Genomic DNA, 15,990 nt, shown 5'->3' on the forward strand with positions numbered 1-15,990 from the left:
TATGGTTTCTTTGTATGTTGCTGCTGGAGGAGACATTTATCCAGGTGAAGCCCTACAGCAAATGGTTGCAGGGCCTAGCCTGTCTCAAAAAAGACCCCATTTAGCATTTATTTTTTATGTATATTTTTAAATATAAATTTATACACCCATTTAGCATTTAAAATGTTTGGGTTTTCAAGATAGAATGTTCAAATATGCCCAGTGAGTGTAATGCAGAGACCACATATAAAGATCTATAATTTATTTGATATTACATTTTTGTTTATTTTTCTCATACAACCATGAGCAGTGAACCATATACTAAGTAATTTCATGAATATTGAGGCTTGTTTTTGTCAACTTAGACACAGCATACACATACTGACAGCCTTCACTGGAGTACAGTTTTCTGAGCTGGTGTCCGTGTGTGTATTACTTTCACTGGTATGTGAACTTTTTAAGGTAACATTTTCTTTTTTGTTTTCACTCGTCACTTAGTGCAAATCCTTTCATATAAAGAGTTTCTGATGACCGTAAGTGTGATAGAATTGTGCTTTGATAACCTCTTTACATTTGAATCTAATACTTAGGACAAGCAGTTTTCATGCTAGTTTGCACTATATAGGTATTGCAAGAACTGAATTCCAGGACATTGAGCAATTGACATACAGTAGAAAAGCAGGGCACTTTAAAAAGAAGGAATCTAGGGGAAAGAACTCTCTCTCTCTCTAAACTATTATTTTTTTGTATAACAATATATTATAGTCTCTCCCCAGGAACTGCACTGTCATTTCTCCTGGCTGGAATTGGCAGTGCCCTTTTACTTACTTCTCTTGCTTCTCATTTTAATATCTTGCACTAGACTATCACTTCTGATTTTACTACTTTTTACTGCCTATGGGCTTTTTTCAAGTCATTTACAAGGCATTATGTTTTGATAATGGACTGTCTGAAGATAGAACTAAATTATAATTTTTTAAACTTCAATTTAATCAATGCCAGAGGCTACCCAGAGATATAGGGTTTCTCATGAAAAGTTCTACTCTAGTTGAACTCTTTATATATTGTTCCTTATTGGAAAATTTGCAGTGTGCATATACATGAATATGTGTGAATAAAAATGTAAATATATTTGCAAAAGTAATTTTCATCATTAGAACTAATTAGCATTAAGATAGTATCTTGGAATTTGTTTGACTTTATTTATTGGATTGACATACAAAAAGGAAGCAATTTTTAGCAGTAAGAACTCAGCCTTGGATTTGGCTAATCAAGCTTTGAATTCTTGTTCTGCTTTTTTTTCCTGGCTATGTAATCTTGGTGACATTATTTAACTTCTCTGAGTTATTCATATGGAAAATAATGATGACAAGCCCTATGACTAAGGTCTGAGTAAGATCACATTGTAAATCACTAGCCTTCAAAACCATTAGCAGTCCCCTTAAGAGAAAAATTAGAAACTACTTGTTTAAATATAGGCCCTCTTGTCATTTTCCTGTCTAGAATGCATAACAACCAAAAGAAAAGGACTTGTTTGTTCAGCAACTTAATCTGCGTATGAATAACATCAAGACAAAAGAAAACCCAAGTTCAGTGAGAATTCCTAAACTGGCTATAAGTCTTTTAGTAAAATTATGAGTAAGTATGACTTTTATAATGCATTTAACAAATATGTTCATTTCTGTATATAATGTTGTTGTTGTTGTTGTTAGGTCACTCAGTCGTGTCTGACTCTTTGCGACCCCATGGACTGCAGCATTTCCGGCTTCTCTGTCCTTCACCATCTCCCAATCATATATATTCATTCAGGACTGTATATGAACATGTACATACATATTGCTTGATTAATTTAGCACAGATTTAAAATAAATATGAAGGAGGAACTTAGTATTTCTGAAATATATCTAAAGTGAAGTCTTTATTTCTCCCAAGTCTGTGCCCCCTTCTCTGTCCCACTTAGGGATGGTGACATCACCTACCAAGTGGTTGCTCACACTCTTGCCTGGATTAGTGTTCATTTCTAGTCTTCTCACCTGGCTGTATCTAGACTCCTGCTAAGCCCTTTGTTCTCTACCTCCAGAATATACCTTGAATATTTCCTTTTTTGCTCCACATCCACTGTCTTTAGAGAATAAGCCACTGACCTCTCCCATTTGAACTGTTATATCAGTCTCCTAGAGGAGGTATTGGCTGCAGTAGCAGAAACACTCAAAGTAACCAGTGCTTTTTAAAAGTCAGTTGTTTCCTCTCTAAGGTAAACAACAACAACAAAACATAGAGGGAAGTAACCCAGAGCTGCCACGAGATCCTAAGAAGCTACCAGAGAGCCAGAGCTCCAGCCAGAGAAGCAGCAGTGTTTTAACAGAGGGCAAAAGTACACAACTCTTTTCTTTAGGGACTACCTAAAAGTACACATGATGCTTCATTTTGTGCCACATTGGCCAGAAATTAATCACGTGTCACTAGTTTCAAGGGGACCTGGAAAATATTTTAAGGTCAACGTGACCAGCTAATAGCTGGGGTGGTTTCTATCTGTTTTCTTCTTGTCTCCCCCCAACACATGAGGCTGTAGGATGCTCCCACTATGTCCCCATGTAATAATATTTGTTGTTGTTGTTCAGTTGCCTAGTCATGTCTGGCTCTTTGCAACTCCATAGACTGCAGCACGCCAGACCTCCCTGTCCCTGACCATCTCCCAACGTTTGCCCAAGTTCATGTCCATTGCATCGGTAATGTCATCCAGCCATCTCATCCTCTGATGCCCTCTTCTCCTTCTGCCCTTAATCTTTCCCAGCATCAGGGACTTTTCCAATGAGTCGGCTGTTTGGATCAGACGACCAAAATACAGGAGCTTTTTTTTAGCATCAGTCCTTTCAATGAGTATGCATGGCTGACTTCCTTTAGGATTGACTGGTTTGATCTCCTTGCTGTTCAAGGGACATTCAGGAGTCTTCTCTAGCACAGTAGTTCAAAGGCAACAATTCTTTGGTGTTCTGCATTCCTTATGGTCCAGTAATAATATCTAGGGAGGTACTAAACTACCTCTTGCACACTGTGTGTTAGCACAAACTGTGCTATCTGCTCAGAGGCTTTTAATTCCATTCCTCCCCTAATAATGCCTTATCTTTCAGGTACTGCTTTAATATCACTTCTCTGATAATCCAATTAAAGTTTCCCCTTCCATCAACCCCTTGTTCCTCTTTCTCAGAGGATACAATTTTTTTCTTGATGACACTAACCATTAATAACATTTATCTGTAATTTTTTTTAGATTTCTCTCTATTTTATCCACTAGTCTAAAAGATCTATAAGGGTGGGAACTAACTTTTATTCTCAGTGTACAGTGTTGCTACACAGTAGAAGCCCAATAGCTATTAGTAAGAAAAATTGAAAAGGAAAGAAGGAAAGGGTTAAGGAAAGAAAATATACAATATAAATCCTTTTGAAAACCCAGGGATGCTAATCTTTAAGGAGTGCTTGCTGGTTTGGCTTTCATCTTCCTATTAGTCATTATTCCATTTTATGGACTCAAAGTTATGGTTCAGAAAAAGAAAACACAGTCAGTTCAATATTAATTGAGTAATTTTATCTTAACTGTGAAAACAATCACAATTGATCTTAAAACACTGTTGTGAAATATTTTGAATTTCATATCCATTGGATTCAACTCTTCAAGTGAAAATGAAACAGGTAAATCCAAATTTTAAAAATGTTTATTTACTGCCTCCCAAGAAAATACTTTGCATACATTTTAAAATCATGTTTATGAGTCAAGACTAACAGACTTCTCTGAAAGTCCAGGCACAGAAATACAGGGATTACATTTATGAATGTCTTATACAGTGCCCTATCTGATGCTGTAATTGTTTATAAGGAACCCAAATATATTACAATGACTTCTGCCTATACAGTAATGAATATAAAAGTGTTTTGATGAATATAAACTCATGTATTTTCCCTGGAAATCAATCCAATTGGATGAATACCTGCATATCTTATGAAAGTTTGTCAATCCTAAACATCTCTTAAACTAGCTTTGTGTTCCATTGTCAATAGTCGGGTTTTGCCTTCCGCCAAATGACACTTTTACTTTCTATAATGAATAATAAAAAAAAAAAAGAATATAAAAAATTACCCTCAGTAATAAATAAAAAAGTTGAAATCAATAACATGAATAACATTATTCTCAGTGCTTTTAGCTGTTTCTGTCTGTACTTTGATTAGTTTTATTTAAAGATTTTTTCTGTCATATGATATTGGTGTACCATTTAGATTTTTCTCATTTTTTTTTTATCATTATTGATCTGGTTTCACTTGTTCTTTTGGTTTGCCTTTCAGGAAACTAAAATTTATCTTTATTTTACTTTCTACAGCCATATTTGAGAATTCAGTACATTTTTAAAATTTTTTAAACCTATGCCAGATAGGTTATAAATATTGGTGAAACAGTACACTGCCAAACCTTTTAGCTGAGCTATATTTTATTTTTAATGGAAGGATTATTAATATTCATGGGAGAATACTATACATTTTGAGTTTGGTCACATTTCCATTTGGCTGCTTTGTAGAAATAAGTTTTCTTTTTATGGAGGATTTATCAGAAAATTTTAAGAAAGGACAAAGCTTTTGAAAGCCATTACCCTGCCTGGGCAAGTGAATACTTCTTTGATGTAATGGTGGAATGCCATGCCTGCTGCTCAGTCTCATTTGATTCATTTGCAATCCCATAGACAGTAGCCTGCTCGGCTCCTATGTCCATGGGATTTCCCAGGCTAGAATACTGGAGTAGTTGCCATTTCCAACTCCAGAGGATCTTCCTGACCCAGGGATCAAACCCACATCTATTGTATCTCTTGCACTGACAGGCAAACTCTTTACAACTGTGCCACCTGGGGAAGCCCAATTACATTTTTAAACCAAATTTACAGCTACATGGTGGTGTTTATTGGTGGTTTAGTAGCTAAGTTGTGTCAGACTCTTGTGACCCCATGGACAGCAGTCCACCAGGCTCCTCCATCCACAGAATTCTCCAGGTAAGAAAAATGGAGTGGGTTACCATTTCCTTCTCTAATGTATGGGCTCAGTTGTGTCCAATTCTTTGTGACCCCACAGATGGTATAACCTGTTAGGCTCCTTTGTCCATGGAATTTTCCAACAAGAATACTGGAGTGGTTTGCAATTTCCTTCTTCAGGGGATCTTCCCAACCCAGGGATCAAATCTGTGTTTCCTGCATTGGCAGGCAGATTCTTTACCACTGAGCCACGTGGGAAGCCCCCAAATACTTTATCGTGTATGCTTAAAATCACAGACATTCACCTGTATAAACATAATACCACTGGAAAAATCCAAAAACTAATATAATAGACCTTATTTACATTTTCCCAATTATCTCATCTGTCCTTTATGGTAAAAAATAAATGCAAAATAAAAACAAACTCGTCCAGGATCTAATCTAGAATTACACTTTGTGTTTAGTTGTTGTGTACTGAGATACTTTTCATGATATTTGTTAGCTCCTTGGTAGTTGAATGGTTATGGTATCACTCAACATCTTACACAATGTCTATGTATTTTAATTTTTTATTTGTTGACTCTCTTGTGTTGGATTGAGGAAATCTTGGCTCTGGAACTGTTTTCTATTTCATTATCATTCTCTTCAAATGGCTTGCACTTGCTTTGTAAGAACTATTCCATACAGTAGGATGTCATAATGATTGCTTCTTGTAGGGTAATATAATTTGAGAGACCAGAATGATTTTAAAAATTATACCAAACAAGTATCTATAGTATTTTTAAAATGTTTAATGGCTCCCCATCCCCACCCATCCCCACTTGGTATTTTACTAAACAGCATCAAATGAGAGGGAAAGTGGCCAAAAAACAGAATAAAACAAAACAAAAAACTTGAATGGAATGATATTCTCTTAAAATACTATTTCAATATTAACTAATTCTTTCTGTGAATTTTTAAAATAATCCCTCCAACTAAATCTTAATCCACTCTTTATTCCTTTGCTTTTATCATGATATAAAACAAATTGCTAATATGTTTATGTCTGTGGCAGAAGTTTTAGTATACTAGAAGCCTGTCTTTATTAAATCATCTCTTAGCCTTCATCAACTTACACTAAATACAACAGGCATCAGATCTATATTCGCTATGTATGAAAAATATTTTACTGATATGATTTTTTTACCTGAATATACTGATCTTCAAGCTAGGCTTCGACAGTACATGAACCTAGAACTTCCAGATGTAAAAGCCGGATTTAGAAAAGGCAGAGGAACCAGAGATGAAATTGCCAGCATCATTAGATCATAGAAAAAGCAAGAGAATGCCAGAAAAAACATTTATTTCTGCTTCATCTACCATGCTAAAGCCTTTGGTTGTGTGTGCCGGGGTCCAGCTCCAGCAGCTAAGAATTCAACCTGAAGAGATGGACGGTGTTGGTGATAATGATGTAGCCTCTGACTCATCCGAGTTAGGCATTACTGACCTGTGTGGATCACAGCAAACTGGAAAATTCAGTACAGACAGTGATTACAGCCACAAAATTAAAAGATGGTTGCTCCTTGGAAGAAAAGCTATGATAAACCTAGACAGTGTATTAAAAAGCAGAAACATCACTTTGCTGACAAAGGTCCATATATTCAAAGTTAACGATTTTTTTCAGTAGTCATGTACGGATGTGAGAGTTGGATCATAAGGAAGTCTGAGCACCAAAGAATGGGTGCTTTCAAACTGTGGTGCTGGAGAAGATTCTTGAGAATCCCTCGGACAGCAATGAAATCAAACCAGTCAATCTTAAAGGAAATCAACCCTGAATATTCATTGGAAGGACTGATGCTAAAACTGGAAGCTCCGATACTTTGCCCACCTGATGTGAAGACCTGATCAATTGGAAAAGACCCTGATGCTGGGAAAGACTGAGCACAGGAGAAGAAGAGGGCAGTAGAGGATGAGCTGGTTGTATGGCATCACCGATTAATGGACATGAGTTTCAGCAAATTCTGGGAGATAGTGAATGACAGGGAAGCCTGGCGTGCTACAGTCCACTGGGTCACAAAGATTTGGACATGACTTAGCAATTGAACAACAACACATTGACCTCCAGAAATAATCAATACATGAACTTCAATTCAACAACTTAAGGATTTAACTTAAAAAAGACAGTAATTTCACCTTGGAACCACAGATTCCTTCCCCTGCCCCAAATGTAGTGACTACTCCTTGCGTTCCAGGGAGACCAGCCCACATGTGTCAGTGCAGTGACTGACCACAGAGACACAACCTGAAGAACTTGATCAGTTTCCAAATAGAGATAATTTCAATATCAGAAATGGTTTATTTGAGTTTTTGGGCCACTTTAGAATTAAAAATAGCTTACATTTTTGAGGATTCAAAATAGCAGTATTCCAAACACACTGTTAAGTCTTTGACAAATATCAGTTCACTTCTCTCTTTTCTTCTGCCCTTTAACTACACCATTGTATCAGCTTAAATCCCATATAATACATTAATTTTAAAGCGTTCCAATCATAAAACACTTTTTTTACCCTGTATGTATGTATATGTGTATACATATATGTGTGTATACATATATATGTATACACACATATATATATAGCTCAGCTTTGAGTGGTGAATATTCATTTCGTGCCATGGCATATTAGCACATAGCATAATTTCAACTCTAAACACATCATATATGATAGATCATTTGCTGCACGTGCTACTACTACTTGGTTGTCAGCAGAGCTAAGTCCCCACTCCCTTCTCTCAACCCTAAAATATATCATGGATGTTATAACTACGGTGAATAGAAATAATAAAGGAGCATCTTCAGTGTAATGGGCTCTGCAGTATTCTTCAGTAGGTGACGAGTCAGTCAATATCTTAGTCCTCCATTACACCCTGTCTTAGAGTCATTACATAAATGACTGGGCTGCTACAATTTCGTTAAGCCATAGTTATTGAGAGTGGATTCTACTAATCCTTGGGGTAAGTAGGCTAGTAAGGTTTCCCTAAAGTTGATGATAGCTCTGAAATTGTTGAAATTATAATGCAGTAAATGGAATGCTATTGAAAATAACCTTTTAGAATTAGAACTCATGGTTAAAATAAGATAAATCTTTATCTAAGGTACATGAATTAATTCACTGATGAGTTTGGTTAAGTTATTCACACTATTAGTAGAGGAGATAGTCTTTTACCAGTAATCATAAATTCATGTATAGGCACTTAATACTCTCAATTCAACAATCATCTATAGAAGGCTCTAAATTTATTTACATTTGTATTTATAAAATGTTTGCATTATTAGGGTTGCTGTGAAAAATCCACTAAACAATTGTGGTACCCATAAAATATTTATATGTGAAGTAAATGTAGAACACAGAGTCATCGACTGAAAACACATGAATCTGATGCTGGATAAGTGTACGTGTGAGGAAATTGGACAGTTTGCCTTTACTCAGCCATATTTTGTTTGGAAACAAGCAATATCTGTGATTCAATTATGAAGCATATTGATTATTAAGGGGCAATATAGCTTCTATACTTTTAGTCTATAATGCCCATCATGCGTTAAACATACAAACTATCCTAAAGATTAGGTTAATATTAGTTTTCTTTTAGTTCTTTAAAGCTACATAAATATACTTCTTTTTCCTGTTAGAATATATTTTAGGCATTTGTTGAATGTTTACCAAAGAAAATAAAATTATAAATATTTTTTGATAGTAAGGAAGACAAGTGAAAGCTAGCTTACCATTTGTATTAATGACCCAGATATCCAGATTTATTGTATAATAAAGTCATCCATTTGGATAGCTCTTCATTGTATCTCTTTAAGGAAAACAGAACTATGAATGGGTAATATAATTGCTGTGACTGGACAGAACAAGAGTTACTTCATCTTTTTGATTGATGAAACTGGATTTGTGCTTATTCCCATCAGTACCATATTCTTTTAATCTCTTGGTAGGCTGCAAAGCAAAATGTGATTGCAATTATTGCACAATGATTTTCCTAATTTATAATTCATGCCACAACACTTACAATTTATTAGCTGTGGTTGGTGTTTTATCCATTCTCTGCTGCTATAGCAATTCCTGGCCAACTTTCTATGGACTGGTAGCATGTTTCCCCTTCATACCTCTATGCAAAGTAGGTACCAAAACAGGATCCTTCAACTACTAAACATCCTGCCAGAAGAGATCATTTGAGAAGCTCATCTAAAAAGTGATGATATTTCTTTATGGTGCCCCTAACATTTGGAATAAAGCCTGATATATATGCACACACACACACACACATATATATATATATTTTATCCTGCAAATCTTAAGTAATTTGTCTCTTAAGTAGTCTGTCTCCATTCATCCCCCACTCTTATCTGTCCCATGTCTCCTAGATGACTGCAGCCACAGGACCTCAGTCTGTCCTGGGAAGAGGCCAAGCTCTATAAGATCACATGACTTTTGCTAGGGCAAATCCAGCTGCCTGGAATACTCATCTCTGTTCATTTTATATAGAAAGTTCCTTCCTTTCCACTAGATTTTGTTTTAAATGTCAACTCCTTAGCAAGACTGCACATCTATCCTGACAAAAAATTAAAAAAAAAAACAAGGCATTCCTTTATTCCCTTATTCTCTTCCTTGACTCCTTCCTTAGTTCCATTTTGGCCTTGATGCATGCAGTAATTACCTGTTCTCTTGTATACTTGGTTTTGATCTTTCCCCATTCAAAGATCATCTAAATGATGGCAGGATTCATTCACCAGTATTTTTCCAATTTCTCTCTAGGCACTTTTCAATATTCACTAAGTACTATTGAATGCAAACATGCATAAATAAATTAAATATTTAGTTACAAAAAGGTAGGCTAAAGCAGTGCAAATGGTACCTAGTAGACTTGAATTTGGGGGCTTTCCAGGTGGCACTAGTGGTAAAGAACTGCCTGTCAATGCAGGAGACATAAGAAACTCGGGTTTCATCCCGGGTCAGGAAGATCCCCTGAGGAGGGCATGGCAACTCACTCTAGTACTAATGCCTGGAGAATCCTGTGGACAGAAGAGCCTGTGGGGCTACAGTCCACAGGGTCACAAAGAGTTGGATATGACTGAAACAGTGCACACACACATCACAAGATACTCTTATACTCTATACTCTTATACTCTAGGGTAACAATAATACAGGGAACACAGATCATTTTCAAGTGCTATACAGGAAAGTCCTTGATTTAAAAAAAAGATTCCTGAAGAAATGTGATTTTCTTCCCTACAAGCTAAAACCTAAATTATCAATGAGTCATGGTTCTCCCAGCTTATTTCATGAACTTTAGCATTCCTACAACATGTATTGGTGACATAGTCCTTTCCATTGGTCATGTGGTAGCATACATTTAGCTTCTGGGTGAGGGATGAAGGTGATTGGTGTCAAATGAGTGTATATTTATCACTTCTGGGCCACTGACCTTCTCTGTTTCCACAACTGTAAAACAAAGAAAGTAATACTTGTGCCAGGTTTAAATAAATGTTAAAATAAAATAACATTTAATTTATATTATTTATATAATATATATTATTCATATAATATTTATTTAATTTTATAATATATATTTATAAATATATTTATTATATATGATATATATTTATAACATATAAAAGATAATTTCCAACCTTATCTTGAAAAATAAATAAGAAAATTCAGAATAGAATAAGATAACTTGGAAAAGTTTCATCATGCTTTATTTATAGGGAAGTTAGCCCTCCTTCTTCCACAAACAAAAATGATGGGGGAGAGGCGAATTAGAAAATGACTTTATGAAAAGAGATGGTGGAAAATTTATTTTGTAATATCCAAAGTACTTAAGCTTCATTTTCAAGTGCATTTGTGAGAGAAGGATGGACAGTGTTGGTGATACCTGGGGGGGTTAACTCTGCTTTATCAGAAGAGAATAGCAATTGCACTCGGCGAAAGAGACTGCACATCCTAAATGACGGAGATACGGGGAGGGCGGAGCAACTGTCGTTGCCTGCTTCCTACTCCCTTCCTTCTTCCACATGTTTTTCTAATTCCTTCACAGACAGATTATGTGGCTTTTTAGTTTTAAAATTCAGCCCCCTTCCAGAAGGCCTCTATAGATAGGGACTGGGGAAGGAGGAACGGACGGAAGAAAACCAGTCAGTCCCGCTGTGACTGTCCAGTGGAGGCGCGGTGCTGTGCGGCGATACAGCCGCGGAGCCGCTTTATTTGTTCATCAATGAGCATCTACTGCATCCCCTAGATAGAGGTCAACCCCACTGGAAACAGCAGCCACCCATCACAAGCAGTCTTCACTGTATTTCCAGGGCGGGAGCGCCGCCGATCTCTGCGCACCGAGCGCGTGTGCAGGCTGGAGAGGGGACACCTGAGCCTCCGGATGCGGGAGAAGTCGCCTTTGCGCTCCTGAGGCGTTCCCGGCGCTCTCCTGTCCTCGCTGCGCGCCTCCTCGCCGCATCTCCCCGCTGTCTCGGACTCCGGCTTCTCGGTTACGGTGCCTTTCCTGCTCTTCTAGGCGCGCGCCTCCGCAGCAGACAGACCGCTCCTTACACCTGGGCTCCACAGCTGAGCGCGACTAACGGCCTGAGGGCGCCGGCTGTGAGGAGAAAGCGCGCGCACCTTCCTTCCTCTCCTCCCGGCGGCCCCGCCTCCCGCCAGTTCGGCGGACCGACGTGCGATGCTGCCCAATGGCGACTCTCAGCCTCTGCGGGACCCGCCCCTCAAGGCACACCCGCCAATGAACGCTTGGCAGGGGCGGGACGAGCTCTGTGCCCGCCTCCCCGTCCAGGCCGCCGGAGCAAGCCGACCAGGGTTGGAACGAGGTACTGCTGCTCGACCGGCCGGGAGGCTCGGCACCGCTTCAGCCCTCGGCGGGGCGGGCGGCGACGGCCCAGAGAGGGCGCCAGACACTGGCCGTAGCTGAGGCGGGCGGGCGGCGGGCGAGCAGGACGGCGGGGACGTGCGTCCAGCGCACGGAGCCCTGAGCCTGGCCGGGGCCGTACGACGTCCGCACTATGGAAGAGGAGAAGTACTTGCCTGAGCTGATGGCAGAGAGAGACAGCCTGGACCCGTCCTTCGTGCACGCCTCGCGCCTGCTGGCCGAAGGTAGGACTTGCCCCCGGGTGGGCGCAGACCGACGGCCCCCGTCGCCGCGGCGGGGCTCGGGGAGCGGAGTCCGGGAGGACTCTTGTCTCCTTCGCGGAAACTGCCCTGGAAGATGCTAGCCCAGAGCCGCGGCGGAGCTGGTCCTTGGGAGGCGGGTGCTACTCCCTCACTCCATCCGCGGCTGAATCCGGATGGCCCGGAGCGGCGGGCGCTGGCTGTGAAGATAGTGCCCTTTAGGATCACTGATGGAGCGACGTTAAGGAGCTGAGTGGTCCACCGGGATGTTTTAACTCCGCCAAGGGAAGGGAAGTCAGTTTGGAGTGAATGGTGATCAATGTGGTGTTCGATGAGCTTCTTCTTATCTACAAATCAGTATTTCTTTTTCTTTCCCTTTCCCCCCTTTTCTCTTATTTCTCTCTCCCTTCTGATTGAGAAGTGATTTTGATTTCCTTAGTCTAATTACAGTCTTTCCTATAGAAAGTCTTAGTATTAACCTAGATTACGCGTGTTCTGTTTGTGAATGTGGAAGTGGCTGAAATGCATATCTGTTTATTTGAAGTGTGATGATTGGGTGCTCTGGGAGATGCTGGTCCCTGGGAACCCTCCACGGTTGATCAACTGTCGTAACAAGTGTGCAGTTTGTGTGTGTGTGTGTGTGTGTGCCTTAATGTTAAAAGAGATTTAATTCCCCGAGGAACATAAATATCTTGTCTTTTGTGTTCTTTTGAAGGGTTGTTTAAACACATACACAGGAACTTCTGTATGATAGAAATATTAACCTGATTACTTCCATTTATCTTAAAACAGTGCTGTCTAACTGCTAAAGGTACCCAAGATATCTGTAGCAATCTACATTTACCTTTATAAAAACTAAAGGCTTTTTTTGGGGGGGGGAATGAATGTCTCAATAATGAGTTGCTTCATCATCAAATTGACTACAATGCAGTTTTGTTTCTTAGGTTCTTAGGAACTTACCTACAGCAAAACTAAAAGTAGTAACTTTCTTCCCCCCAGCCCTTCAGCATCAAAAGAAATGTTTTCTTTTGTGAGATTTAGTTTTACATGGAGAAATTCTAATCCTCATGTATGAATTAAATAGGCATTACACTTATTTAAATGTTTTATTGATGGATTATTATTTGCAACAATAAAGTATCAGATATTTTTCTATTTTGTATATTAAGTAATTAAGAAAAACAACAATTGAAATATTGAACGTGTGAAACAAGTAAACTGCTTTTCAGGGGACAAGTTGATTTTGTAGAGGGTTTGGGATGGAAAATGCAGTCATTCTTACTACTTTCTTGGTTACTGAATAAAAAAATGAAACCTAAAATTGTAAATGAAAGTCAGTTAAAAAATTAAACTCCCCCTGTACTCTATTAAAATAAATAAACTACATAAAATAATAGGAACATTGAAAATCAATAGATTAACAAATGTTCAAAATGATTAAAAATGCAATTGTGTTCTTAAATCATCTATTTCAATGCATTTTCCAGAAATGTCTTCATTTAGCTGGTAAAGTCTTTAAAATAGAAAAAGTTACAAATTAATCATTTTCTCAGACCTGCTAATTGGACTTCTTTTGGGGACAGTAGGCTAGATGATTAATTCATCAGTCATTAATGAGAGTTAGTGTACTGAAAACTGCCAAACTAAAGCAATGCATGTGAGGAGCTCTAAACAGAGTATAGAAGTATTTCTCTGTGGTAAAACAGTCAGAAAAGTGCACCTAGTTCCTGAACATTTCCTTAACATTTTATTTTTCTCAGAAATTTGGTTTCTTGATACTTAGGAACATGTTCCTATGTACTTTGTAATTTAATAGTTTCCCAGTAGGGGGAAGCATGTTCTGCTTTTGTAACGAATTAGAAGTAAAAAACGCCTAAATAGAAAAATGTCTAAGGAAGAAACAAAGATAGGTGTCCACATTTCAGAGGAATCATAAGGAGGAGGAGGAGGAGGTGAGTAATGATAATAATCTTGAATATATAAAGAGACTCTTTGCAACTGGCTGAAAGATCCACAAGATCTAAATTCTGTAATTGTACCCAAGCCTCTTCATGGTCTCATGGAACAGTGTCCTTCTGAGTAAACCTTAACATACATTTTGCATTACAGATCTTTCGTTGTCTTTTCAAAGGCCGTCTACCTAGATTCTTAGGTCTTATTTCAAATCTCTATAGGAGAGTGTTGTTGAGATAATTTTATTTCTCACCCCTGGAAATGTACTGATTGAAGGCAGTGGCTATAAATACACCTGACATAGATGTTCGTTTGGAAAGAAGGTGTTCCAAGAAGTACATTTCAGTCAGCACTGTGCAGACTGTCTCAAGACTGAGTGTGTAATAAAAATGATCCAGATGATTCAGTTCTTCGGAATGATTTTCTGGAAGGTAATATATACAAGGTCAGTGATGTAAGCCACTGAGCGTTCATAATGATTTGTTTTGCTGCTTTGATTGGTGGTAGATGCAAATCAGTGCTTCATTGTGACTACAGACTTAGAATTGAAGGGCATGGGGTTAAAAGTGCTAGTTTGCTGGTTATTTTGTTATTTTTGTTGTAGTTTATTACTTCACTTTGTTTTGGCTGGGTGCTTTCAATAGGAATGAGTCTGACAAAGCTGATAGAAGAGCCTGAACATTATATGTACTATGTTGTTACTTAGAAAAGATCTTGAATAATATGTTTTGAATAGTATAATATTGCTTGAGTAATTCAAGTAATTTTTTTTCTGGATTATAATGTTATTTATTATCTATTTGTATGGAAGGTGCTTTGGAGTATGATAAAACAGCAGATTCAGCACAACCCTTGAAGTTCCACTCAGTCTCTGAATTTGCTTGCCAGATGAAATTAGATGAGGTTATTTATATCTATGATACTTCAGGGAAAGCACACTAAACTGTGAATCCAGATACCTGGATTTTAATTCCACTTTTGCCTAAAATGAATCTTGGTAAATTTCTCTTCCCTGGGCCAGTTTTCTTGTCTCTCAAATTGAGGAGCTGGACTAGATGATCTGTATGCTTCTTTGTAATTATAATTAAGTCTGGGACTGCTCCTGATGCAAAGGAGTGCAGTTTGTATATTCAGAATACCAAAATCAGTGGTTAAACCTTTTGGAAGCTTTTTTCATTTCTTAGTTTAATGATTAATAATATGTTTATTGCATTGTATTGCAGTTTGAGGCATACACATTATTTTGTGCACTGGGGACAGATTTATGTTCTTACTGAACTATTTTCAATGCTTGGGAGTTAAAAATTTATATACATGGAAATATTCTTTTTTGCAGTAAAATGTGTCTATCTGCTGATAGACATAGATCTGTTCAAATGTATATGTTCAATTATGGTAATTCCATACCTTTAGAAGGATTAATAAATTATTATCCAATTCAGAGTGTTTGAGTTCTCTGTCTCTTCACAAGTATTTGAAAATTCATCATTGTTTTGGTTTACTCATCATATGATAAAGTCAAATATTGCTAATATCCCAACAGTTCAAGTATTTTTAAAAAACTCTGAATGCTTTTTTCAAACTTTTGTGAAAATTTTGCCCTTCCATTTAGTATTGGCCTGTTTGCAGGTGTGGGTGAATGAGAAGAACAAGGATCAATAATTTATTACAAACACTGACTTGTAGTTGTTTAACTACATTTAGATTTTCAGTAAGGATTATTTTTAATTTTGAATGTGTTCCTTGAAATATTTAAATATGGTGTGTTCTTAAGATAAAGGTATTGGTATAATATCTAAAACCCACTTCTGATAAAAACTAGTATTCATGTGACTTTTCCTTTGATCAGTGTAATCGCTTTGCTCTCCCAATAAATTTGGGATAATCCTATT

The 15,990-nt window shown here is 37.8% G+C and overlaps 1 protein-coding gene across 2 annotated transcripts in view; it reads left to right on the forward strand.

The window, feature by feature from the left end:
- The first annotated feature begins 12,014 nt into the window (after positions 1–12,014).
- Positions 12,015–15,990, forward strand: part of KHDRBS2 (KH RNA binding domain containing, signal transduction associated 2) — a 701,478-nt gene continuing 697,502 nt past the window's right edge. For both annotated transcript variants that reach the window (XM_025272535.2, XM_025272543.2), the window contains exon 1: positions 12,015–12,130. In XM_025272535.2, coding sequence (XP_025128320.1) covers positions 12,040–12,130 — 91 coding nt within the window. In that variant the 5' untranslated portion in view covers positions 12,015–12,039. The remainder of the gene's footprint in view (positions 12,131–15,990) is intronic.

Source organism: Bubalus bubalis, chromosome 2 (genome assembly GCF_019923935.1).
Source record: "Bubalus bubalis isolate 160015118507 breed Murrah chromosome 2, NDDB_SH_1, whole genome shotgun sequence".
NCBI lineage: Eukaryota > Metazoa > Chordata > Mammalia > Artiodactyla > Bovidae > Bubalus > Bubalus bubalis.